Source organism: Pristiophorus japonicus, chromosome 11 (assembly GCF_044704955.1).
Source record: "Pristiophorus japonicus isolate sPriJap1 chromosome 11, sPriJap1.hap1, whole genome shotgun sequence".
NCBI lineage: Eukaryota > Metazoa > Chordata > Chondrichthyes > Pristiophoridae > Pristiophorus > Pristiophorus japonicus.
This window is the reverse complement of record NC_091987.1, coordinates 1,518,836-1,546,201: the sequence shown is the minus strand read 5'-3', so window position 1 is coordinate 1,546,201 and position 27,366 is coordinate 1,518,836. Positions and strand designations below refer to the sequence as shown.

Sequence of the window (27,366 nt, the reverse complement as noted above, 5' to 3'; positions counted from 1 at the left end):
GAAAGGAGCTGCCAACTCCCCAAGGTAACCGGCTCTTTCAGCACTCCTAGTGGGCCAGGAGGAGCAGGAGTTCATCCTCCCCCGGGCCCCCTAAGGAAGATTTTGGAGTCCCCAGCCACGATCTCTGGCCTCTCAGAGTAAATACTGACACACACCTGGAAAATCCCTGCAAATACTGACACACTCCTGAGGTTGCCCTGCAAATACAGACACACTCTCAGAGACCCTCTGCAAACATTGACATACCCTTGGGGACGCCCAGTTCTAGCTTCTGAAAGAAGTATTATTTACCCAAAGAACACATTGCCATCATATGCAGAAAATATTGTTTTATTAGCACAGAGCAACAAATAATAATGTGTTAGCAAGACAACACATACAGAATAAATATAGAATACATCATTCTCAAGACACTGTGCTCGCTCCATAGCTGACCCATGCTGACAGAAATCTGATGGCATCAAGGATCCCTGGGATTCCCCTCAAGGAATCTCACAGTTCCCTGGATCCCAGTTGGAAAAGGAAATTGGTTTGTGCGAATCTGCCCACAGCAACTTGGCCTGAAAACAAAAAAAATCCTACATTGGAGCAAAACGGGTAAAATAAAGGCCGAGAAACTGAATCTCGCCCAAATCGGCCAACAGGGAGATAGCAGCTCCAGGGCAAATCAGCCCCTCAGCTTTCAGTTGCTTATTTCCAGTTTATTACTACAGGCACCAGTCGTGATCCCAGAGACAACTCGCAGGTCTGAGCGGGGTGGCGGGAAATCGTCCCACTTGTCGAGAGTCCATTGGGGTGGTGGGGAGGGAGGGATTCAGGAGGAGAGCGAGTGACTGTTGGCAGTGGCCTGTGAATTTAATATGGAGCCATGAGGCACAGTCTAACAGACCGATTTTGTTATGTTCTGCGAAAGAGCAGGACCTCTCAGAGCACAATCCATTTAATTTATTTTGCACTAAAATCCCCTGACAATGTTCACCCCTTTCCTCCTGAAGACACAGCTAGAGTCCGATTCCCTCGGCACCAGTTGGATCTCCACTACCTCTCCCGTTCTCCATGTGTGAATGTAAACAGTGCTTAGGCTACTGGACCATGTGGTGCATCACAGAAGACCCCGATCCTGTTCATTACGGCAGTAATCAGAGTATGACCCCTCCCCACACGCCCCCCTCATGGGAGGTAAGGCAAATCGTACTGACAATTCATGAAGTCAGCGAAATAGTTCATTCCACACATAAACAGGCAATTTTAACCCTTTCCGCCCGTGGGTAGTTAAAATTGCCCCTGGGACTCACCCACCGACATCCCACTCGGATCCCACAAAAAGCTATTTTAACCCAATCTTCTGAGAAAGTGAGAAGAACACCCACCAGAAACCAGTGGGTCTTTCTTTAAATATGCAGGTCGCATTGCGATTACATCATTGAGACCAAACTGCATTTTAACCATGAGCCTGAGCGGGGAAGCAAGTGTCGTATTCCTGCCAGACGACCGAGGAGCAGAGGCCAAAAGAGGTGAGCTTTTTTACTTTCCGTGGTGGGCCTGGAGGAGCAAGAATGCATCTCCTGCCCAAAAAGGATGGTTTAGGCCTCCCTCCCCTGGACTGCCTCTTCCCCACTGTCAAATGGTAGGTTCAACAATAAATTGCATTTATATAGCACCTTTAACATAGTAAAACACCCAAGGCACTTCAGAGGAGTGTGATCAGATTAGGTCAGGGGACCAAAAGCTTGTTCAAAGAGCTAGGTCTTAAGCAGCATCTTAAAGGAAGAGAGGGAAGTGGCGAGGGAAAGGGGTTTAGAGAGGGAATTCCAGCGCTTAGGGCCTAGGCAGCTGAAGGCACAACCACCAGTGGTGGAGCGATGAAAATCGGGGCTGGACATGAGGCCAGAATTGGAGGAGCGCAGATCTTGGAGGGTTGTAGTAGGGTCTGCACCCCTTCCCTTACAACCGTGTTAAAAGAGACAGATTAAATTATTCAGACTTCCTTTTTGAAAAATGTCAAAAAGTAATTGTGTTTCCTACTAACGTACTGGTAAATGAACGACACAACCTCTGCAGCCCTGCCACCAAGGCACGGGCAGTGTAGAATCATTGTTACTCTTTCTGCATCGTCAGTAGTTATTGAACGCCTGGTAGTTCTGGCCATCAGGCTGGAGGGTGACGCTCCGGCCCCACCTGGTGTATAAGGTCACCACAACCGCAGTTATTACCACAAGCGTCAGGCAAAGGAGAATTCCGAGCATGACCACAGCCCTCACTGCTGAGCTATTTTTATCCAGCTCAACCACGGGGCCACCATCTGTTAGAAGATAAAAGCACAATATTCTAAGTCAGCAGCTTCGTGATATCAACACTATTATAGTCAGTTAGACAACTGTCCCAGAAAGACAGGTTTGGAAAGAATTTCACCATATTTACAGCGATGCATTAATTACTGAAACGCAAAACGTAAACTTAATGTTCACTGCCTTTTAAAAATAAATTCTATTTTGCTCTCCTTTCCGCTCCTCTCCATAAATGTCTGTCTGAAGGTACAGGTACCAACAGGTCTCTTGTACCTCACCCATCCTGAAAGTATGGACAGCTAAAGCCCTGGTGCACCTGCTTCTGCGCTATTGGCCATGCCATCTTTAGAATGAGATATTAATCGGGGCCCCATCTGCCCTGTCAGGTGAATGCAGAAGTCCCCATCAAAGAACAGGGCAGTTCTCCCCCCAGTCAATATTTATCCCTCAAGCAACATCATTCAAAACTCTGGTCAATTATCTCATTGTTGCTTATGGGAGCTTGCTGTGTGCAAATTGGCTGCCGCGTTTCCTACATTACAACAGTGACCACTCTTCAAAAGTGGTTCATTGGGTATAAATCACTTTAGGATATCCTGAGTTTGTGAAAGAGGCTGTATAAATACAAATTATTTAATATGCACATAGATTGGGCTAGCCAAACTGGAAGCAATACGGTGGAGGAGGATTTCCTGGAATGCATAAGGGATGGTTTTCTAGACCAATATGTCGAGGAACCAACTAGGGGGGAGGCCATCTTAGACTGGGTGTTGTGTAATGAGAGAGGATTAATTAGCAATCTCATTGTGCGAGGCCCCTTGGGGAAGAGTGACCATAATATGGTGGAATTCTGCATTAGGATGGAGAATGAAACAGTTAATTCAGAGACCATGGTCCAGAACTTAAAGAAGGGTAACTTTGAAGGTATGAGGCATGAATTGGCTAAGATAGATTGGCTAATGATACTTAAGGGGTTGACTGTGGATGGGCAATGGCAGACATTTAGAGACCGCATGGATGAATTACAACAATTGTACATTCCTGTCTGGCGTAAAAATAAAAAAGGGAAGGTGGCTCAACCGTGGCTATCTAGGGAAATCAGGGATAGTATTAAAGCCAAGGAAATGGCATACAAATTGGCCAGAAATAGCAGCGAACCTGGGGACTGGGAGAAATTTAGAACTCAGCAGAGGAGGACAAAGAGTTTGATTAGGGCAGGGAAAATGGAGTACGAGAAGAAGCTTGCAGGGAACATTAAGGCGGATTGCAAAAGTTTCTATAGGTATGTAAAGAGAAAAAGGTTAGTAAAGACAAACGTAGGTCCCCTGCAGTCAGAATCAGGGGAAGTCATAACGGGGAACAAAGAAATGGCAGACCAATTGAACAAGTACTTTGGTTCAGTATTCACTAAGGAGGACACAAATAACCTTCCGGATATAAAAGTGGTCAGAGGGTCTAGTAAGGAGGAGGAACTGAGGGAAATCTTTATTAGTCGGGAAATTGTGTTGGGGAAATTGATGGGATTGAAGGCCGATAAATCCCCAGGGCCTGATGGACTGCATCCCAGAGTACTTAAGGAGGTGGCCTTGGAAATAGCGGATGCATTGACAGTCATTTTCCAACATTCCATTGACTCTGGATCAGTTCCTATCGAGTGGAGGGTAGCCAATGTAACCCCACTTTTTAAAAAAGGAGGGAGAGAGAAAGCAGGGAATTATAGACCGGTCAGCCTGACCTCAGTAGTGGGTAAAATGATGGAATCAATTATTAAGGATGTCATAGCAGTGCATTTGGAAAATGGTGACATGATAGGTCCAAGTCAGCATGGATTTGTGAAAGGGAGATCATGCTTGACAAATCTTCTGGAATTTTTTGAGGATGTTTCCAATAAAGTGGACAAAGGAGTACCAGTTGATGTGGTATATTTGGACTTTCAGAAGGCTTTCGACAAGGTCCCACACAGGAGATTAATGTGCAAAGTTAAAGCACATGGGATTGGGGGTAGTGTGCTGACGTGGATTGAGAACTGGTTGTCAGACAGGAAGCAAAGAGTAGGAGTAAATGGGTACTTTTTGGAATGGCAGGCAGTGACTAGTGGGGTACCGCAGGGTTCTGTGCTGGGGCCCAAGCTGTTTACATTGTACATTAATGATTTAGACGAGGGGATTAAATGTAGTATCTCCAAATTTGCGGATGACACTAAGTTGGGTGGCAGTGTGAGCTGCGAGGAGGATGCTATGAGGCTACAGAGTGACTTGGATAGGTTAGGTGAGTGGGCCAATGCGTGGCAGATGAAGTATAATGTGGATAAATGTGAGGTTATCCACTTTGGTGGTAAAAACAGAGAGACAGACTATTATCTGAATGGTGACAGATTAGGAAAAGGGAAGGTGCAACGAGACCTGGGTGTCATGGTACATCAGTCATTGAAGGTTGGCATGCAGGTACAGCAGGCGGTTAAGAAAGCAAATGGCATGTTGGCCTTCATAGCGAGGGGATTTGAGTACAGAGGCAGGGAGGTGTTGCTACAGTTGTACAGGGCCTTGGTGAGGCCACACCTGGAGTATTGTGTACAGTTTTGGTCTCCTAACTTGAGGAAGGACATTCTTGCTATTGAGGGAGTGCAGCGAAGATTCACCAGACTGATTCCCGGGATGGTGGGACTGACCTATCAAGAAAGACTGGATCAACTGGGCTTGTATTCACTGGAGTTCAGAAGAGTGAGAGGGGACCTCATAGAAACGTTTAAAATTCTGACGGGTTTGGACAGGTTGGATGCAGGAAGAATGTTCCCAATGTTGGGAAAGTCCAGAACCAGGGGTCACAGTCTAAGGATAAGGGGTAAGCCATTTAGGACCGAGATAAGGAGAAACTTCTTCACCCAGAGAGTGGTGAACCTGTGGAATTCTCTACCACAGGAAGTAGTTGAGGCCAATTCACTAAATATATTCAAAAGGGAGTTAGATGAAGTCCTTACTACTCGGGGGATCAAGGGGTATGGCGTGAAAGCAGGAAGTGGGTACTGAAGTTTCATGTTCAGCCATGAACTCATTGAATGGCGGTGCAGGCTAGAAGGGCTGAATGGCCTGCTCCTGCACCTATTTTCTATGTTTCTATGTAAATACATTTTTCTTCTTCACTGGTTACTAATATTACACAGCTCTGAGTTTACAATCAAGTTGGTTCTGAGAACTACAATGAGCCCATATTATAGCTACAGTTATTTTTCCATGCATATTAAAAAATACATTGGGGACCAGTGCAGTAGTGCTGCCTGTCTGTCCACCTTTACCCCAAGCACTTGGAGCTGTCTAGAGTTACCCTTCGCATGGCATTGTCCTCATTCATCCCCCATTATATTTGAACAATCTACACCAGGTGACTATCCCACTCCTCAAATCTAATTCTTACTTATTCCTCATTTCTTTTGTTTATTCACAGAGGTGGCTCTAAAGAGGCTCGGGGAATTCTTTATATCCATTCTCAGGATGTGGGTGTCGCTGGCATTTACTGCTTATCCTTAGTTGCTCAACTGATACAACCGAGTGGTGTGCTAGGCCACTTCAGAGGGAAGTTAAGAATCAACCATGTTGGTGTGGTACTGCACTCACATATTGGCCAGACTGGGTAAGACCGGCAGGTTCACTTCTTTAAAAGACATCAGTGAATCGGTTGGGTTTTTATGAAAATCCAACAGATTCATGATCACTTTTACTGATACCAGTTTTTTTTTTCAATTCCAGCTTCTTAAATTCTGGATTATCATTCTCTGGATTATCGATCCAGTCCTCTAAATTACTAGTCCAATAACATAATCGAGTGCACGACTGTACCCTTGTACCTTTGTGAATATGTATTCCGTGGCGGGGAGGAAGTTCTAAGTCTTGAAGGTCTGACATCCTTCAAACTTTTTCTCCCCCATACAATAAGGTGACCAAGAAAGAGCAGAGGAGAATGAATTATCATTTTCTCCCCACCTCAATGCTGACACCTATGCATTAATTGTTGTAGCCTAATTGGGAACTTGGTTGGACTTTGGTCTTTCATTTCTAAAGGGCTTAAACCCACCAAGGTTGATGGGACCAAAGTCGTCATCGTCTGTAAGAGTCCTAATCTAAAATGAGCTTGAACAGGATGAATTCACTTCCCATTGGGCATAGGCCAACAACAGCAACTTGTGTTTTACATCGGAAACCATCTCAAGGCTCCAAGGTAGAGAGATTATCAAAGAGATGGATTTTCAGAATGGACTTGAAGGATGAGAGGGGATTGGAGCAGTGACAAGATTTAGGACACAGCACAAAATTTGCCCTAATTTTGGCATGAGGTGCTTTTGAGGTTGGTGCTGAGGCACATTTATTTTAGTTAGAGGAAGCTTTACTCTGAATCTGAACTGTGCTATTCAATATTCCCTTTAATTTTCTTTTGGGTGCGTGGCCCCTTTAACGGGCTGCGTGACCCATTCATGCACAGTTTTTCCCATTGTATAACCAGCAAGCGGGACTGCTGTGTGGAACCTCCAGACCACAGCGCGGCCGTGCAGCTTAATGGGGACATTGGTGCTATTGGCTCTCCACTCCAGGTACCTGTGTACATAACTCTAGGCTGACTCTTCAGTGCAGTAACTGATGGTCTGCTACATTTTTGAAGGTGTCATCTTTCAGGTGGGATGTTAAACTAAGGCCCTGTCTGCCAGCCCAGATGGACACAAAAGATCCTAAAGCACTTTTTCTAAGAAGTCTAGGGAGTTCTCACAGTGTTCTGGCTAATATTCTCTCAACCCGCACCATTAAAATACATTAAATGGTCATTAATCTCACTGCTTTTTGTGGGATCATGCTGTGTACAAATGGGCCACTATGTTTGCTCACAAAGCTGTTTCCACTAGCAGGAATGTCGATAAACAGAGAACACAAATTTAAGACAATTGGTACACAAAAATAACGGGCGCTGAGGAGAATCTGTTTTACGCAACATGTTGTTATGATCTGGAACGCACTGTCTGAAAGGGTGATGGAAGCAGATTCAATGATAACTCTTAAAACAACTTGTATATATGCACTTGAAAAGAAAAAATTTGCAGGACTTCGGGGAAAGTGGGACTAATTGGATAGCTCTTTCAAAGAGTCGACACGGACACGATGGGTTGAATGACCTCTTTCTGTGCTGTAAGATTCTACGAAAGCAACAGAGAGTATAAAGTTAATTTATTGGTTGTGACACTGACCATTAGGACATTCTATGGACTTGACAAGGTGCTATGTACTCGTGAGTATTTGATACTGCCATTGGGTGCCAGAAAGAAGACTGTTGGTTCTACTTCTTAGGGATGAGGGAGTTCAGCTATGAGGAGGGGTTTGAAAAGCTCGGACTGTTCTCCCTGGAATAGTGACAGTTAATGGGTGACTGAATAGAGGCTTTCAAGATGATGAGAGGTTTTGATGGAGTAAATAGAGAAAAATTATTCCCTCTGGCGAGTGGGTCAATAACCAGAGGTTGTAGATTTAAAATCATTGGCAAAAGATCTCGAGGGGAGATGTGGAGAAATGTTTTCACTCGGAGATGGTGGGATCTGGAATGCTCCACCTGAAAAGGTGGTGGAAGCTGGCTCCAAAAAGAATTTTAAAGGGAGGCGAGGATGAGGAACTTACAGGGTGTGGGACTAAGCGCAACTGCTCTTTCAAAGAGCCAGCACAGGCACGACAGGCCGAATGGCCTCCTTATGTGTGTAAGTTTCTCCATGATTCTGTCATTACCATCACCTGACCTCTGTTCCTCCTTTTATCGTTGGAAAAAGCAGCCTCTTGATCATCCCTGGAGAGACCCTCTAACCACAGTCTGCTATTTCCCAACCTTCCAAAGGGATCCCGCTCTGATTGTATCCTTACACATCGCCATTTCCTGCTCAGCTCCTCAATTACTGTAATTGTATCGAATTATTAACATTTTGCTGAAAGGAACATGACCTGAGTCATTTAATGAAAGAGCAGGAAATGGTGTTGGTGATATCTTATTGTTTAGGTATGAGATAAATACATTTTGCCAAATATATGTCGTAATTTACGCCCCCATTGTATTCACTTCCTGGTTTTGTACCTTATTCTCTACGATCAATCACTTCTAGTGAAGGTGTCAAAAGGTGGGTGGTGCACAAGGTTACGAATTAGCTGATAAGGTTGTCTTGTGACTTGGACTTGTTTGAAAATGACTTCAAAGTTAACAACTATTTTTTTAAAAATAGGCTACTAATTATCACTATCAGCATGTAAATACAGAATGTGGTCATTTGATATTCCACTGCCACTATCTTAAGAGAAGGTTAAGGTCACTATCCATTACACAATTAGGCCATCCAAACCTGAAGGCCAGGGTCAGAATCCAGTCCATGCTGTTAACTGATCTTAGATGACATAACTCATCTCATGAATCCCATGTTTCCCTCTATTGCAACAGTGACTACACTTCAAAAGTAATCGGCTGCAAAATACTGTGGGATGTCCTGAGGTCGTGAAAGTTGTTGTATAAATGCAAGCATTTCTTTCTTTAGCCATGGCTCCATTGGGCTGTCATAAGAATATAAGAACATAAGAAATAGGAACAGGATTAGGTCATTTGGCCCCTCGGGCCTCCTCTGCTATTCAATAAGATCGTGGCTGATTTGATCATGGACTCAGCTCCACTTCCCTGCCCACTCCCCATAATCCTTTACTCCTTACTGCTCAAAAATCTGTCTATCTCCACCTTAAATATATTCAATGACCCAGCCTCCACAGCTCTCTGGGGCAGAGATTTCCATAGATTTACAACCCTCTGAGAGAAGAAATTCCTCCTCATCTCAGTTTTAAACGGGTGACCCTAGTTTTAGTTTCCCCTCTGAGTGGAAATATCCTCTCTGCATCCTCCTTGGCGAGCCCCCTCATTATCTTACATGTTTCAATAAGATCACATCTCATTCTTCTGAACTCTAATGTGTAAAGGCCCAACCTACTCAACCTACCTTCATAAGTCAACCCCCTCATCTCTAGAATCAACCTAGTGAAACTTCTCTGAACAGCCTCCAATGCAAGTATATCCTTCCTTAAATAAGGAGACCAAAACTATATGCAGTACTCAAGATGTGGTCTTACCAATACCCTGTGCAGTTGTAGCAGGACTTCTCTGCTTTTATACTCTATCCCTCTTACAATAAAGGCCAACATTCCATTTGCCTTCCTGATTACTTGTTATAACTGCATACTAACTTTTTGTGTTTCATGCACAAAGACCCCAGGTCCCCCTGGTGTCTTATTTTTGGTTCACTGTTGATTTCTGTCTGATTATGCCTCCGGCAAGTGCCTTGAGTAATTTTTCTCACATTCGCTAAAGGTCGTCATAATTCACTTACTACGTGTTGTCTTTTGTTGAACTATTTGTTTTAGGCTGTATAGCACCACACCCAGGAGAAGGTTCATGTATCACTCACCATTGTTGTACCTGCGATACAGAGGCCCAAGTGACACTGTTCTTTCTGCAATGACTTCAGCACTCTTGACCGAACGCGAGCCATTGCATGACTGTTTAGACAGAAAAACATAAAACTGTAAGAATCATTTTGCAATAAGATGTGGCAACAATTACATCCCAATCCACTTTTGTGTCCCAGAATGACCACAATTATCCAGGCCTAGGGAAATGTAGCAAAAGATATTGCAAAGAGACCATTCAACATGGTCTATTGCAAAAACAAATCACTATTTACTGAACAATTTAACATTAATAATTGTGAGCCGCATTAAACGCAACATTAGTTTTGTCAGTAAAGGCACAGTGTCTTAAGAAACGGAAGGGAGAAATGTGTAGAGCAAAGAACAGAAAATCAGGTGCATATTTTTCTTTTTAATTAATTTTTTTATTTGTCGTTTTAGTCACTAATAATTTTTTTGCAGCAGGAAGCAGCTATGAGGTCAGATTATGAGTCAAATACACAAATATTCTGGGAAAATACCGACATGTTCAATCCGCCTGCTGTTATTTATGTGTAAAGGGTCCAGCAATGTGCGGCGAGGAAGAGATACGGTGTGAGTTAGCCTCGTGAAAACAGCAGCTCGCCCTCAATATCCCCGTGAGTTTCAAGAAATTGCTGCATTTGCGCATTAATTACAAATTAAACTTGCCCAGACAGTTAGTGCTGGTACTTAATAGCATAATGACGAGTGTGTGCTTCAGTGGGCAACACATTCGCCTCTGAGTCAGAAGGTTGTGGGGTCATGTCCCATTCCAGGAACTTGAGCACATAAAAAATCTAGCCTGACACTCCAATGCAGTGCTGAAGGAGTGGTGCACTGTCAGAGGTGCCATCTTCTAGATGAGATGTTAAACCGATGCCCCGTCTGCCCTCTCAGGTGAACGTAAAAGATCCCATAACACTATTTCGAAGAAGAGCAGGGGAGTTATCCCGCTGTCCTGGTCAATATTTATCCCTCAATCAACGTAACAAAAAAACAGATCATCTGGTCATTATCACATTGCTGCTTGTAGGAGTTTGCTGTGCACAAATTGGCTGCCATGTTTCCTACATGACAACAGTGACTACACTCCAAAAATACTTCATTGGCTGTAAAGCGCTTTGAGACATCCGGTGGTCGTAAAAGACACTATGTAAATGCAAATCTTTCTTTTATTCTTTCCTGCAATACCACTTAACCTCATCAGCCCAGAAAGAGAACAATTAAAACTGTGGCGTCTCACTCCTACAGGTAGCAAATAGTTAAGAGATTTTTAACATTTCCTTCCTGTCTCTTTTTTTCTCTCTTAATCCAATCTTTCTTTCCCTCTCTTTATTTCTCTTTCTGTACCTGATTTGACTCAAATTCACGTTATTTACTTCTCTTTCATTCCTCTGTTTCTTTCGCTATCCTTAAATCTCATTCTTTCAGGAGTGACTTTTGGTCACATCTTTACTAAAGTCCCAGATGGCCCATTAACCATTTTCAATTTCAAAGCATCAAAGCTGCATTTACACTGGAGTCCAACCTTGTTATAATAAAATGTCTCATTTTAACAAATACGTTCCCCACTTCAAGCACCCAGTGTCAGGATCAAGCACTGCCAGGTCAAGTATTGCACAAGTTGGTTCCGAGTAACTGTCATGCTGCTTCACCACAACCTCAGCTCCAGCCTCTACTGCATTTGTCTGACCTGTGCACTTCTCACACCAGACATTAATATCAATTTCAGTGCCAATTCATGCCAAATTAAGGGTGGCTTCGTGATTTAGGCCTGACAGTATTCGGAACTGCATTGAGACTTATTTTGCAGGAGAATATTCAAGCCAACTATCTGGCCTGAATTCAAATCCATGTACTAACCCATTGTGCCACCCAGGAGGGGAGGGACGCTGTCATTCACCACAAGGCCTGCAGCGGTTCAAGAAGAAGTACCGCACCTTGTGCTTCTTGGAGCAAAGGAAGTTGAGGGGAGATTTGATAGAGGTGTACAAGATTATGATAGATTTAGATAAGATAGACAAAGAAAGGTTGTTCCCATTAGCTGCTGGTACAAGGACTAGGGAACACAGGTTTAAGGTTTTAGGCAAGAGATACAGGGGGATGTAAGGAAGAACGTTTTTACGCAGCTAGTGGTAATGACCGGGAACTCGCTGCCGACGGGAGTGGTGGAAGCGGAGACGATCAAAGATTTCAAAAGGAAATTGGATAGGCGCTTGAGGGAAATAAACTTGCAGGGCTACGGGGATAGAGCGGGGGAAGAAAACCATCAAGGGCATGCCGACTCCCCTACCCTTTCCCTGGAGCCCTGCAATTGTTTTTCCTTCACATACCTTTGCAACTCCATTTTGAAGATAGAATTGAGTCTGCCTCCACCATCCCCTCAGGCCGTGCATTCCAGATCTTAACCACTCGCTGCGTAAAAATATTTTCCTCATGTTGCCTTTGGTTCTTTTGCCAATCACCTTACATTTTTGTCTTCTTGTTCTCGACCTTTCTGCCAATGGGAACAGTTCTCTCTATCTAACCTGTGTAGAGATCGAGAGAACTGTTTCCATTGGCAGAAAGGTGGAGAACCAGAATGATTTTGAACATCATGACTTTGAACACCTCGATCAAATCTCCTCTCAATCTTCTCTGCTCTAAGGGGAAGCTATCCAATTTATAAATGACAGGATAAATGGATGATGGAACTATTTGTACTGTACATTTTTGACAGACAGGCGTCTGTCCAGCCCCGCCCCCCGCCCATGCTGCACTTTTTTGACAAACATGCAACAAGCCCCGTCCCTGTCAAGCTCCTCCCTGCTCCCGGCCCGAATCATTCCATGCACGCGGTGCCGAGAAACAGAACCTGAGGCTCTCGTTGCCCGCTCAGGCCCCGGCCCATTCCCCTCTACCTCCCTCCCACCCCACCGCCCCACCCCCCACCCCCTCCCCCCGCCCCCCCGACCTCAATTCTCTGCCCACGGAGCCGAGTGCAGCGGTCCTGGGGCCGAAAGCGCCAGGCCTAGGACCAAGAGCGAGAGAGAGGCTGGGGGGAGAGAGCGAGAGGCTGGGGGGAGAGTGAGAGAGGCTTGGGGGAGAGAGAGGCTGGGGGGAGAGTGAGAGAATCTGAGGGGAGAGTGAGAGAGGCTGGGGGGAGAGTGAGAGAGGCTGGGGGGAGAGTGAGAGAGGCTGGGGGGAGAGTGAGAAAGATTGGGGCGAGAGCGAGAAAGACTGGGGGGAGAGTGAGAAAGACTGGGGGGAGAGTGAGAGAGACTGGGGGGAGAGAGAGACACGGGTGGGAGGGGATTGGAAAGATGTGGGTGGGGGAGTACGGATCACATTCTTCCAATCCCCTACAAGGGACATCATTGGAGTGGATGATATCCAGAAGTCACAACACTGTCACTGTTCATTTCATACCCAATAAACCTGTTAACAATCCGTATACAGTGCCTGCCCCATCTATGGTGGGTTGGGGGGGGAAGAAGGCACTTGCACTAGGGTAAGGCACTTTGGCTGGGGCAGGGATGTACTTGGAGTGGGGTAAGGCACTTTGGCTGGGGGAGGGATGTACTTGGAGTGGGGTAAGGCACTTTGGCTGGGGGAGACATGCACTTGGACTGGGGTAAGGCACTTTGGTTGGCCCTTGCTGTCTTCTGAGGAGCTCTCTCCTCTGTTGCTTCAGGAAGTCAAAGTGGATCGAGTTACAATTTGCAAAGTCAGTGAGACCTTGGGATGGGCGGTTCCAGTTACACATTCCTGTGAAACTTCAGGGTGTGGCTTATCCTCCAAGGGGACCAATCATAGACAAAGGGTGGAGCATGGTGGCCATTTTTGCAGTACAAATAAGCACGTCCTTAAATGGAGCATAAGAAACTGCTGATTGACAGCAAACAAAAGGGAGACACCACCAAGATTGTAAATCAGGAAGTAGTATTTAGGTGATGTAAATCAGTAAAGTGAGTCATTTTTCCTTTTATTAGCTGGTTGGATGATCAACTGTACGAATGTGGTCGCAGTATAAAATTAACACCTTGAGACAAACGTTTAGATATGTGCTCTGCCCCACCCAGCTAAATGCCCAGTCAACAATTACTTGCTACATGGTAGAAAAGCCACAAAGTCACAGAATCTCCACATTTATCAAAGGCAAGATTAATGTTGGTTTTCCTTTTTCTCTCCATGGTACATGTGTCATACAAGCAGGAAACCTTTAATGTCGAGTAGAGCTAACATTGCAGTGTGAAGATCTCCACATAAAGGAAACATAGAAACATAGAAAGTAGGTGCAGGAGTAGGCCATTCGGCCCTTCGAGCCTGCACCACCATTCAATATGATCATGGCTGATCATGCAACCTCAGTACCCCATTCCTGCTTTCTCTCCATACCCCTTGATCCCTTTAGCCATAACGGCCACATCTAACTCCCTTTTGAATGTATCTAACGAAATGGCCTCAACAACATTCTGTGATAGAGAATTCCACAGGTTCACAATTCTCTGAGTGAAGAAGTTTTTCCTCATCTCGGTCCTAAATGGCTTGCCCCTTATCCTTAGACTGTGACCCCTGGTTCTGGACTTCCGCAACATTGGGAACATTCTTCCTGCATCTAACCTGTCTAATTCCGTCAGAATTTTATATTTTCGATGAGATCCCCTCCCATTCTTCTAAATTCCAGTGAATATAAGCCTAGTCGATCCAGTCTTTCTTCATATGTCAGTCCTGCCATCCTGGGAATCAGTCTGGTGAATCTTCGATGCACTCCCTCAAAAATAAGAACGTCCTTCCTCAGATTAGGAGACCAAAACTGCACACAATATTCAAAGTGTGGCCTCACCAAGGCCCTGTGCAACTGCAGTAAGACCTCTCTGCTCCGATACTCAATTCCTCTCACTATGAAGGCCAACATGCCATTTGCCTTCTTCACCGCCTGCTGTACCTGCATGCCAACCTTCAATGACCGATGTACCATGACACCCAGGTCTCGTTGCACCTCCCCTTTTCCTAATCTGTCACCAGTCAGATAATATTCTGCCTTCCTGGTTTTGCCACCAAAGTGGATAACCTCACATTTATCCACATTATACTGCATCTGCCATGCATTTGCCCACTCACCTAATCTGTTCAAGTCACCCTGTAGTCTCTTAGCATCCTCCTCACAGCTCACACTACCACCCAGATTAGTGTCATATGCAAACTCAGAGAGATTATATTCAATTCCTTCATCTAAATCATTCATGTATATTGTAAATAGCTGGGGTCCCAGCACTGAACCTTGCGGTACCCCACTAGTCACTGCCTGCCATTCTGAAAAGGACCGTTTATTCCTACTCTTTGCTTCCTGTCTGCCAACCAGTTCTCTATCCACATCAATGCATTACCTCCAATATCATGTGCCTTAATTTTGCACACTAAGCTCTTGTGTGGGACCTTGTCAAAAGCCTTTTGAAAGTCCAAATACACCACATCCACTGGTTCTCCCTTGTCCACTCTACTAGTTACATCCTCAAAAAATTCTAGAAGATTTGTCAAGCATGATTTCCCTTTCATAAATCCACGCTGACTTGGACTGATCCTGTCACTGCTTTCCAAATGCGCTGCTATTACATCTTTAATAATTGATTCCAATATTTTCCCCACTACCGATGTCAGGCTAACCAGTCTATAATTCCCTGTTTTCTCTCTCCCTCCTTTTTTAAAAGTGGGGTTACGTTAGCTACCCTCCAGTCCATAGGAACTGATTCACAGTCTATAGAATGTTGGAAATTGACCACCAATGCATCCACTATTTCTAGGGCCACTTCCTTAAGTATTCTGGGATGCAGACTATCAGGCCCTGGGGATTTATTGGCCATCAGTCCCATCAATATCCCTAACACAATTTCCTGACTAATAAGGATATTCTTCAGTGCTTCCATCTTGCTAGACCCTCGGTCTCCTAGTATTTCTGGAAAGTTACTTGTGCCTTCCTTGGTGAAGACAGAACTAAAGTATTTGTTCAATTGGTCTGCCATTTCTTTGTTCCCCATTATAAATTCACCAGATTCTGACTGCAAGGGGCCTACATTTGTCTTCACTAATCTTTTTCTCTTCACATATCTATCGAAGCTTTTGCAGTCAGTTTTTATGTTCCCTGCAAGCTTACTCTCATACTCTATTTTCACTCTCCTAATTAAACCCTTTCTCCCCTGCTGAATTCTAAATTTCTCCCAGTCCTCATGTTTGCTGCTTATTCTGGGCAATTTATATGCCTCTTCCTTGGATTTAACATTATCCCTAATTTCCCTTGTTAGCCACGGTTGAGCCACCTTCCCTGTTTTATTTTTATGCCAGAAAGGAAGAAGAAAATCATTTGCATTTATAAAGCACCTTTCACACCCCAAAGCCAATTACAGCCAGTACTTTTGAAGTATAGTCACTATTGTACTGCAGCCAATTTGTACACAGCAAGATTCCTCAAGCAGCTATGATCAGATAATATGTTTTAGTGATATTGGCTGAGGGATAAATATTTGCCCGAACTTCCCTGATCTTCTTTAAATAAAGCTGGGGAATCTTTTATATGGAACTGAGAGGGCATGCAGAGGTTTGGTTTAATGTCTCATCCAAACCACGACACCTCTGACAATGCAAACAATCCTTCAGTATTGCACTGAAGTGTCAGCCTAGATTTGGTGCTCCAATTTCCAGAGTGGGGCTTGAACCCATAACCTTCTGGCTTAGACATGAGAAACTGCTACTATCGAGCCACAGCTGACAGCTTAGATATGGTTCAAAAAAATATAGGAAGACAGCTGGGCCTCTAAATACTTTAACGTAGTAACCAAAGGAATATTTTGTTAATTGGACACGACCAATTTTTGGGTTTGAAAGCAGGCGTGTCTAAACAGCCATGGCATCTATGCTGTGACAAGCTTGGGTTATCCAGTCTACAGAGCCCCACCCAGTCCACTTCTGAAATGGAGCAGCAAATTTAAATGGTTAGTTTGTAACCTAACTTGAGGCAGGAGGAACTGGGGTTGTGTTCATTCCTTGAGTTCTGTGACTTTTATTGTAGTCGTTCATCCGTGGCTTGCAGGGTTTTATGGCGTGCCATCCAGTGGCCCAAGAAGACAAAAGTATTTAGCACCCTTTTTCCAGAGTCACATTATTGGACCTACCGGTTGGCATGTGACCCCGTTGACTTCCAAGCAGACCTGAGTCTGGCAGTGTATGTAGACAAAAGGCATGTCAATGAATGAAAACACTTTCAAAGTAAAAATTGCACTTGTGGAGTTTCCGTTTTCAGATATTCTTGTCTGTGATTCTGGAACTGGGCAGCTGAAATGGTAAACAGAACTTGTTAAGAGTTAAGTGGTAAAATTTACAAAATAAGAGACATTGATAGTGGACCATTTTGATTCATCACTCCTCGTGATGAATTTCTCCAACTCATCTGCAATGTGTGGTTTATTATTAATCTTATTTATTCATTCAAAGGCTCAAGTTCTGCAATGGTAAGAGGAGGAAGGGGGATCTTGATAGCTATTGGGGAATATTGGGGAATGCAGTGTCCAATGTGGACCTGAGCCACAGGGAAAGTCACAAGTACAAATCCTGGTCTATGCTGAGTTAACTGATCCCAGTGGCAATGTGCTACCCTACTGGCCTCATTTTCCGTAGGCTAGAGAAAGGGGAATGAAAATGACACAGAGTTCCCGCTTCTCATCACTGTACTGTGACTCCTGCCGAACATGTGAGGACAGGATCTGGCTTGGTTATGGTGTTTTCTTCTGCTCCTAATGTAGAACAATCTACCAACACTGACTGCACAAGTATGAAGAATGGCTACTTGACCAAGAGTAGCCCTTTGTCCAATCAAATGTACCCAGTGAAAGTCAATGCCTTCAAGCCAGAGGAGGATGAGGAGGTGGAGGTGGGAAAGGGGAGGAATTAGGAAAGTCAGAAAAAAAGTAACAATTACATTTTAGTACACCAACAAATAAAATATTGATTAAACCAAAGGGAAAAACACCCTATGAGAAAGACCTTCATAGTTTACGTGCAAAATCATGAATTAATTTGAGCCCCTCATTGACCAACTAAACGAAGTTTTCCATCATCCTTCATACACTTTTGACCATCCATCTCTTACCTGGTTTTGATTATAGTGTATGAAGCATCACTGGTTGAATTGTTGCTTGGTGTTGCCCAGCACTCTGCAAGGATCAGCTTGGCTCTGCTATCTGATGTATCAATTGATACTTGAATGGACACTTCATCTTCAGGTGTTAAAATGGAGTCTTTCGACAGTGCGTGGTTTCCACTGAAGGTCTCAATGTTGGCCATATAGTTTCCTATTCCTTCTAAGCTGATTGTATTCATCCTTGAAACAAAATAGTTGACTGTTAAAATAACTGAGCATCTGAAGTCCTACAACAAGCTGACATTTTAACAGTAAGTGTTCTACTTTAGAGTAATGAATAAACACAGCTATCTTAAACAGAGCCAGTAGGACAAGGAGGCACAGGTCCAAACTGGAAAAAGGCAAACTTAGCCCTGATTCAGTGCTTATGGAGATATTTAAAATGATGAATGGATGAGACAGAGTTGAGAGAGACAGACAGTTTCCAGTGGTTGAAGGATTTAGAATGAGGGGGCAATGATACAAGATGAAGTGTAAGAGATTTAGGACAGAGAGCAGGTGAAAGATTTTACACAGAGGGCTGTGAGGCTGTAGATTGCATTACCATCGTTAGTGGTTGAAGCAGGGACCATGTTACGTTTAAGAATCAGTTAGACAGGTGGTTGAAGGAATGGGGGATGAAGGGGTTTGGCAACAGAGTGGGCAAGTGGGATTAAGTCTACTGCTCGTACGGAGGATAAACACCAACATAGACTAGTTGGACTGAACAGCCTGTTTCTGTGTTATAATCTGCATGTAAATCGATGTAAAGAGTGATCAGCATGTGGAATACATTTCTGGGTGGCGTGGTCATTGACTAGATTTAAGGTGGAGAGAGATAAGGGAGTCAAGGGTTATGGGGAGAGGGCAGGGAAGTGGAGTTGAGGCCAAGATCAGATCAGCCATGATATTATTGAACGGGGCAGCAGGCTCGAGGGGCCAGATGGCCTACTCCTATTCCAATTTCTTATGTTCTTGTGTACCGTAGGCAAAAAAAACTGGAGACATTTCAGACATAGTTGGATGTAGTGTGCTTTTGCATGGATATTTTCCTTTATTAGTCAAGGCACAGAATATAAGAGTAGGGAGATTATGCTTGAATTGTATAAAACAGTGATTAGGCCACAGCTAGAGTACTGCATGCAGTTCTGGTCATCATTTTACAGGAAGGATGTGATTGCACTAGAGAGGGTACAGACTTACAAGGATGTTGCCTGGACTGGAGAATTTTAGCTATGATGAAAGATTGGATGGGCTGAGATTGTTTTCTTTGGAACAGAAGAGGCTGAGGGGAGACCTAATTGAGGTGTATAAAATTATGAGGGGCCTAGATAGAGTGGATAGGAAGGACCTATTCCCCTTAGCAATAACCAGGTGGTATAGATTTAAAGTAAATGGTAGGTGTTTTAGAGGGGATTTGGGGAGAAATTGTTTCACCCAGAGGATGTTGGGGTTCTGGAACTCACCGCCTGAAAGGCATTTGAAAAGTAATTGGATATTCACTTGAAGTGTCGTAACCTACTGGGCTACGGACCAAGAGCTGGATTAGGCTGGATAGCTCTTTCATGGCCGGCACGGACACAATGGGCCAAATGGCCTCATTGTGTGCTGTAAATTTCTATGATTCTATGGATGAGCTCAGATGGGGCAAATAGTCTACCTCATTCATACCTACCCTGTAACTTTGTAACATCTACTACTGTGTGACCAGCTATTGGCACCAGTCACTGCAGATTGGACAGCATGTCAAGTGAGTAGGACAAAGGAAGTTATGATATAAGTCTGCAGACGCAAATTTTGGGCTTCTGTGACTCCCAAGACATGGAGATAAAGAAGTGACAACATTCATTCATGGGGGTGAGGGGTGCAATTTGAGGTTTAAAATTAAGATTTCCCCTCACTGTGGTGGGAAGCAGGAATATTTCCAGTGTGAATCACCCACACTGTAGCAATAAGCACCTTAAAATGTTTATCAGTACAGGTATTAACAGAAAGAGCAAAGAATAGTGGATATAAAGAAATTATTTAACTGTCGAATTGCAACAGTTAAATTCATTTCAGGTTTCAAAAAGCCGATTGCACAATTGGGGCTGGATTTCCCTCCACTATGTGCCACCTAAAATCCAGCAGTATTGCGGCAGAAAATGCAGAGAAGTGGGCCGGAGAGACCCCCCACTACATCCCACCCCTGCTATCACCATCAGAAATCATCACCCCCCACACCCCCCGCCTCCTTCACCACCAAGCACCACACCGCATGTAAACAACAGGGTCTGGGAAGCCAGCTGAAGTCCCAGCCTCGCTCCTCAGCTACCATCAACCCCGAAACCACCAGGAGACCTGGGGCAGCAGCCAAAAGCCCACCATAGGCTCTTTTGGAGGGAAAGGGTCTGCTATCAATGGCTCACCCTTTATAGGCCTCGGCTCATTTCCTTGACCAACAGCAGCATGGCTTCTTCTCGATGGCAGGGATTCCTCCAGAAAACCACCCGGCATAACTAATCAGCCCTGACCCAGGGCGATGGGTTAGGGTCATGGTGACATCAAAGTCGCAGGCAAAAGGCTGATCCAGACTCTCTGCTAGCAGTGAACCCATCCCTGAGGAAAAGGCAACCCTTTATGTTAATACAGTGAGATGAAGTAAGGTGGGAGGAGGCTCGTGTGGAGCATGAACACCGGCATTGACCAGTTGGGCCACATTGCCTGGCTAAATGCTGTAAATTCTGTGTAATTTATCTCGTAGCTCCTCATAAAATCTGAATTTTTGGAAGTTCTCCAGTGTTCCTATCTCTATCACTCTTTGAATTTAAGTAATGTTCCCCCCCCCTGCTTCATTCCCCAAAGTTAACAAAAGAGATAAGATTTTAGAGTTTGTTTTCCGATACCAATTCAGTCTCATGACACGCAGGCCGACAGACAGGCCTAGCTTAACACTAATTCCCTCAAACCGCACTGAAACAGGACACCTTACCCATTTGGAGTGTAGCCAGCAGTGAGCAGGAGGCTGTTGTCAAATGTACAATTCACAGGGACCTTGAGGATAGCACTAGCAGAGACTGTGCTGGAGGATGGGATGTTACTGAGTGTTGTTTTCACTACTGTGTGAGTCTCGTTCTGGAATGAGTAAACATAGCCATCAAGCACTTGTCAACATATACAACAGCAACAATTTGCATTCATATAGCACCTTTAATGTAGTAAAACATCCCAAGGCGCTTTACAGGAGCATTATCAAGCAGAATTTGACACCAAAGCCACATAAGGAGATATTTGGACAAGTTGACCAAAAGCTTGGTCAAAGAGGCATGTTTTAAGGGGTGCCCTAAACGAGGAGGGAAAAGTAGAGAGGCAGGGAGCTTTAGGGAGGGAATTCGAGAGCTTGGTGGAGCGATAAAAATCAGGGATGCGCAAGAGGGCAGGATTGGAGGAGTGCAGAAATCTCACATGGTTGTAGGGCTGGAGGAGGTTACTGGTAAGGCCTCTCAGTTCTGGGGCCAGAATAATGATAGGAAAACATTTGCACACATATCAAGCCAGCAACAATTTGTTTTTAAGCTTTCATTGTTCCCTCCTATTTGGCAGCAATGCATCTGAGACTCGGCTCCAGGGACAACTGTGCTCTCCAGTCACTTGCCCAAGTGAACACTTTCCTTGCATGAGAGGGGCCCTCGCTGAAGGTTGACAGCCTGTGGGGGAGCTGAGCCTGTTGCTGACCCTATCTGAATATAATCCACACCTTTCCACCAGGTGTCACTGAAGAACAGAAACTTTGGATGCCTTTCCCTTCCTGAGCTTGAGAATGTCTCAGCCAATTGCAATGCTGCTCAACTGAAGTCTTCAAGGCAGGTTGTAGTTTACTCAGAAAGTCAGATTTCAAAATGCGTGCAAATAAAAATACAGCAAAGAGTTTAATAATTAAATAATTTGGGAACTTACGTTTGATATTTGAGTTCCGCACTCAGTCCACCCGACTTTGAGGGCAACATGGGTCAAATTACCAATGCTCCCGTTGCACTGCAAGTTCCCCAGATATAGAGAAGATGCTGGTATTTGCTTCTCTTCCAGAAATGATCGTTCCATTATGACTGAGATCTCATGAAGGTTGCAGCTTACCATGATTGATTGGGAAGCTGCTTCTACAGTTGTTCTGGCCACCAACGGATCTATATATTTCACGTTGACAGAAGACCAAGAATGTTCAGCTGAGATATTTACAGTGCTCTCCTTTCAACTTCACGCTTAGTTTAATTACGTAGGAACAGGCTGACCGTGTTAGTGTTTAATTCCCCACACAAGCAACAGTCCCAGTCCTAGGTGCCCGCCCTTGGAGTCCAGTTATCATTTACAGAATGAGACCTGGACTCTAGGAGAGATTACACGGTTATATTCCCTGGAATTTAGAAGATTATGGGGTGATTTTATCAAAGTTTTGAAGATATTAAGGGGAACTAATAGGGAAGATATAGAGGAACAATTTCTGCTGCTTGGGAGTCTGGGGCTAGGGGACATTGTCCAAAAATTAGAGCCAGGCCTTTCAGGACTAAAGTTAGGAAACACCGACACACAAAGGGTGATAGAAGTTTAGAATTCTCTTCCACAAGCAGCAATTGATGCAAGATCAATTATTCATTTTAAATCTGGGTTGATAGATTTTTGTGAACCAACTTCCAACTTTCCTTGTTGCTCATCTCTGAACCCTTTCCAATATATAATTTGTCTTGAACTCACTCTGCATGGTATTAGTAGTGATGTAGTGTTTGGATGAAATTCCCTTGTCCACTACTTTAAAATTATGAAGGAATAGGACAAAGTAGATACAAACGGACTGTTTCCAGTGATGAAAGGTTTATAACAAGAGGACATAGATAGAAGATTAAATACAAGAGATTCAGGGCAAAGAGCAGGAGAAACTGATTTTGTGTACAGAGGGCTATGAGGGTGTGAAATACAGTACCAGAGTTTAGTGATTGAAGCAAAGACCTTTAAGAAAAAGTTAGACAGGCCATTGAAGGAAAGGGGGAATAAAAGGATATAGGTGCAGGAACCGTAGGAACAGGAGGAGGCCATTTAGCCCCTCGAACCTCTTCCGCCATTCAATGAGATCATGGCTGATCTGCTACTTAACTCCATATACCCACCTTGCCCCATAATCCATAATTAATGGTTAATTAATTACTGGTTAATTAATGTGGTAAAAAACACATTTAAAATATTGTATGTGACCTTATCTTCAAAAGACACAAGCCTGAATACACATTTGCAATACGAGTAGCAAACACATTAACAAGTGTGAATTATATTCTCTGTCCACTATTTTAACCAAGGGTTAACATCTTCATTAAAATATCGCACAAAGGAATTTCATCCAAGCACTGTATCACCTCCCAAACCCGAGACCTCAACACCTAGAATGACAAGGGCAGGTGCATGGGAACATCACCACTCGCAAGTTTCCCTCCAAGTCACTCCATCCTGACTTGGAAATATATCGCCATTCCTCATTGTCGCTGAATCTAAATCCTGGGACTCCCTCCCTAACAGCACAATGGGAGTACCTTCACCCCATGGACCAGAGCGGTTCAAGAAGGCAGCTCACCATCACCTTCCCGAGGGTAATTAGGGAGGGGCAATAAATGTTTGGCCTTGCCAGCGACACCCACATCCCGTAACTGAATTTTTTAAACACACAGTGCGAGTTCAAAGCAAATGATGTATCGAAAAGGGTCCAGAGATGAGTATCAAGGAATGTTGGAAGGATCAAAATTATACATTAGGATGTTGGCTAACAGAACTGGATTTGTTCTTAATCAAGCAAGATCGATTGAGACGGGACATAGTCCTGGCTTTTAAAATACTGGAGAGCTGTCTGTGTTCACTGAGCTCATCTCAGCTGAGAGATGCCTCAGCTGGCCTCAATGCTCCTGCTAGAAAGGGGATAAACTGAACCACAATTCCCCCAACCAATGATCTTTGTGAAATGTTCACATGTGCGGATGTCAGATAAGCACAAGGTCAGCTAATTGTGATGCCCACCATGAATAAATAGGCTGCTTAGCATCATTCTCTAGGCCCACACATGAAGAATGGCTACATGAGCGGTAAATCATGGTAGCGGTTAGAAACTGCAGAACAGAGTGGGACTATTGGATAGCTCTTTCAAAGAGCCAGCTTCGGATGGTCTCCTTCTGTGGTGTATCGTTCTGGGGCAAGTCAGTGGTTTCAGATGAGAATGAGAGAAAATTAGAGGGATTTTGTTTTGTGGGGCGGGAGTGGGGGGGGGCGGAAATAAAGATTGAAATTAAAAACATTGAATAACAGAACCATGGCATGAGTGACAGTGTACGATAAGAGACACCATTATATTCAGAGGACATATTTTACCAGGAAAGTTTCAGTATGATGTCAGTTGCCTGCTTGATTATGCACAGTGGGCTCACAGAGAAACAGACTCACAATCCTTACACTTCCAGCACTCATATTTCCACAGGGGAAGTAGAGGAACAACAGATGAGAGGCCGAGCCTATGTTATAATAATTATATATGGACTCTGAACAGTGAGCTTTGATGGGTTGTCTGGCCATTTCTTGCTCTGGATTCGTTTATGTTCAAATAGTTGCCTGGTTTCAAAATGCTTGGATCTTCCTAAGCTACTTTGCTCTGTTTTCCCTTTGGAGCTTTGTCCTTTCTTCTCTTCTGTCCGATAGGTGGCCTATAGTCACAGCATAGTGGGATAATATTCGACTTGGGCTTCGAAGGGACTGAATATCGTTCGGGATGTATAACAGGCAGCCAATGTGATATGCACTTCTGCCTAAGTTCAATTTCTATCCCAGTGTGTCCCTTTAAGGCCACAGGCACAATTGCTTTGCTGGCCTTGGAAAAGACTGGTTTCTATTGTTTTTCTCTTTAAAAGTTCAACAGAAATTTACACGTGTTATTGTGTGACATGAGGTGTAACAGAGTGTTTTTTTTTAGATAGATAATTATAGGTCTCCCATAGTGTGAGATGGATGATAGGAAGATGGATATTAGGATGAACTGGGAGAGAGGGTGTCCACGGGTTAATTAAGTTTGGCTAGTGTTGTGTCATGTGTCTCCCAGAGCTTGCTTGTTTGGCCTATGGATCGGGAAGGCATTTCCCAGTGTTCCTGAGATTTTCTGGAGATGTTTAACATTGCTTAGCATTTGGGGAGGTTGGTGCATAAGGGTTGCACCATCTCGTGGGCAGGTTGAGCACTGATGGACCTGGTCATCTTTTATTGGCCTCCTTTGCGCATGAGCCTATCCTGCTGGGTGGCAGAAGATTGGGGCTGAGCTTCACTCGGGGGTGGGGCGGGTGGGGGAAAGGTCACGATGACTGAATTGCCGAGAAAAATATTTTGGGTAGAATGGTCAATGTTTAACCGATCACAATCAGAAAGGAGATAATTACCTCACAGATAAGAGAAAAGTTAATTATATTGGTTGAATTGTTTTCCCCACTGAGGACAGATGTAGCCTAGTTACCTCAGCAGCTGGTTAGACAGAGGTCAAGGACCTCTGAGAAATGTTTGCCAGATCAGGAAATGACATTTAGTGTCAAATCCTTAAGGATAGCTAGAGATAAACTATTTCCTCTGGTGGAGGAGTCCAGAACAAGGAGGCATAAACTTAAAGTTAAATCTCGGTCATTCAGAGGAGATATCAGGAGACAATGCTTCACACAAAGGGTTGTGAAAATCTAGAACTCCCCACAACCCCCGCAAAAAGAAAAGCTGTTGCGGTCAATTGAAAATGTTAAAACTGATATCAACAGACTTTTATTAGGTAAGGGTATTAAGAGATATGGAACCAGATAGAGTAAATGGAGTTGAGATACAGATCAGCCATGATCTCATTGAATGGCGGAACAGGCACGCGGGGGAAGACTTCCCTACTCCTGTTCCTATGTTCTTAATCTAAAGAGAGATTAAAAATATGAAGGCAAGCTATAAATAATCCGAACAAATGAAATTAAACAGCCATTAAGAATAGTTAATAAAGACTCATTTAACCTCTGCAATTTCTGCCAGGTCGAACTGGGTTTACATCCACAAAACTGTCAGAGCAGCGACAGGTGTAGGACCCTTCTAGGTTGATACATTCTGCATTGAGCGAGCAGTCGTTGTCGTCAAGTGAGATACACTCATTGTAATCTGCAATAAAGACAAGGTGAAAGGTAAATGAAGAAACAAAGGCTTGAGTAGTCTACCATGATTTACCATTGGTGCTCCCGCTGTACCTATATAACAATTATAGAAAGACAGCTACTGGTGCATGCCTTTCTTCAAAAAATATTGCTGCGGCCACTACAGAAATGCTGGAATTATGCTTTGCCTGGAGCAATCGAACAATGAATTCAAACCAGTCATCCCCCAAAGGTGGCAAGTCCCCAGTTTTACCTTTGCAACTGAGATGAGGTTCTGAGTGCAAGCCAAGGGCTTTCCCCCATGGAGGGAGGAAGAGGAGAAATGTCAATGGTCTCTAAACCTCCGAGGCACTGCCTCATAAGAACCATGGCAGAGGCCTATAGATAGCTCTGCCTGTCTCGTTTCTCACATGGGGAATGATCTTCATCACGGAAGGCCTAGGGATGAGGAAGACAATCTAGCCAGTTCCTCATCCCCGAGAGTCAGTGATACGATTAACATCAGTGACTGAGCAATGTAGATAACCTGGAAGCCCACACGTTACTGCTACCGGTAAGTTAAGATAATTTTTTTTAAACCTGCATTTATATAGCTGCTTATCATAGAATGATACAGCACAGAACGAGGCCATTCGGCCCATCATGTTTGTGCTGGCTCTTTGGTAGAGCTATCCAAAGTAATCCCCTGCCCTGTCCCTATAGTCAGGTAAATGTCTTCCCTTCAAGTATAGATCCAATACTCTTTTGAAAGTTATTATTGAATTTGAGCATTCTAGATCATAACAACATGCTGCTTAAATAAATGTTGCCTTGTTATCATATTACAAAATCTCAAAGCACTTCCCGCAGTGAATTACTTTTGAAATACAATGGCTCATGCATAGGCAAATACATCATCCATTCTGTGCCAGAAACAGCAATGACTCTGTTTTTGTTTGGTGATATAGTCTGATGAGAGGAATGCTGAGCAGAATACTGGCAAACTCCCTGCTCTTCTTGCCCTGGGACCTTTAATATCTACCAGAACAAATAGATGGAACCTTGTTTTAACATTTCAGGCCAATACTTTCCCTGTTCCCATTCGTTTCAACAAAAACATCAATGTGTTCATTAACGTGATTACAAGATTGTTTAAAAGTAACATGCTGAAGACAATATTGCCAATAATTTCATTGCGGTGTCTTGGACCAATAGTTATCCCTTAATCAACATCGCTAAAACACATTGGGCTGGATTTTCATTTGGATTGCACCTCTGTTAGCGTCCCAGAGGGG

At 44.0% G+C, this 27,366-nt stretch overlaps 1 protein-coding gene across 6 annotated transcripts in view; it reads right to left on the bottom strand.

The window, feature by feature from the left end:
• Positions 1-314: 314 nt before the first annotated feature.
• Positions 315-27,366, bottom strand: part of LOC139275958 (uromodulin-like 1) — a 425,626-nt gene continuing 398,574 nt past the window's right edge. For all 6 annotated transcript variants that reach the window (XM_070893210.1, XM_070893209.1, XM_070893213.1 and 3 more), the window contains 7 exons: positions 25,959-26,099; positions 21,861-22,087; positions 20,896-21,038; positions 17,895-18,125; positions 16,921-17,080; positions 9,751-9,841; positions 315-2,302 (listed from right to left, as the gene is read on the bottom strand). In XM_070893210.1, coding sequence (XP_070749311.1) covers positions 2,115-2,302; positions 9,751-9,841; positions 16,921-17,080; positions 17,895-18,125; positions 20,896-21,038; positions 21,861-22,087; positions 25,959-26,099 — 1,181 coding nt within the window. In that variant the 3' untranslated portion in view covers positions 315-2,114. The remainder of the gene's footprint in view (positions 2,303-9,750; positions 9,842-16,920; positions 17,081-17,894; positions 18,126-20,895; positions 21,039-21,860; positions 22,088-25,958; positions 26,100-27,366) is intronic.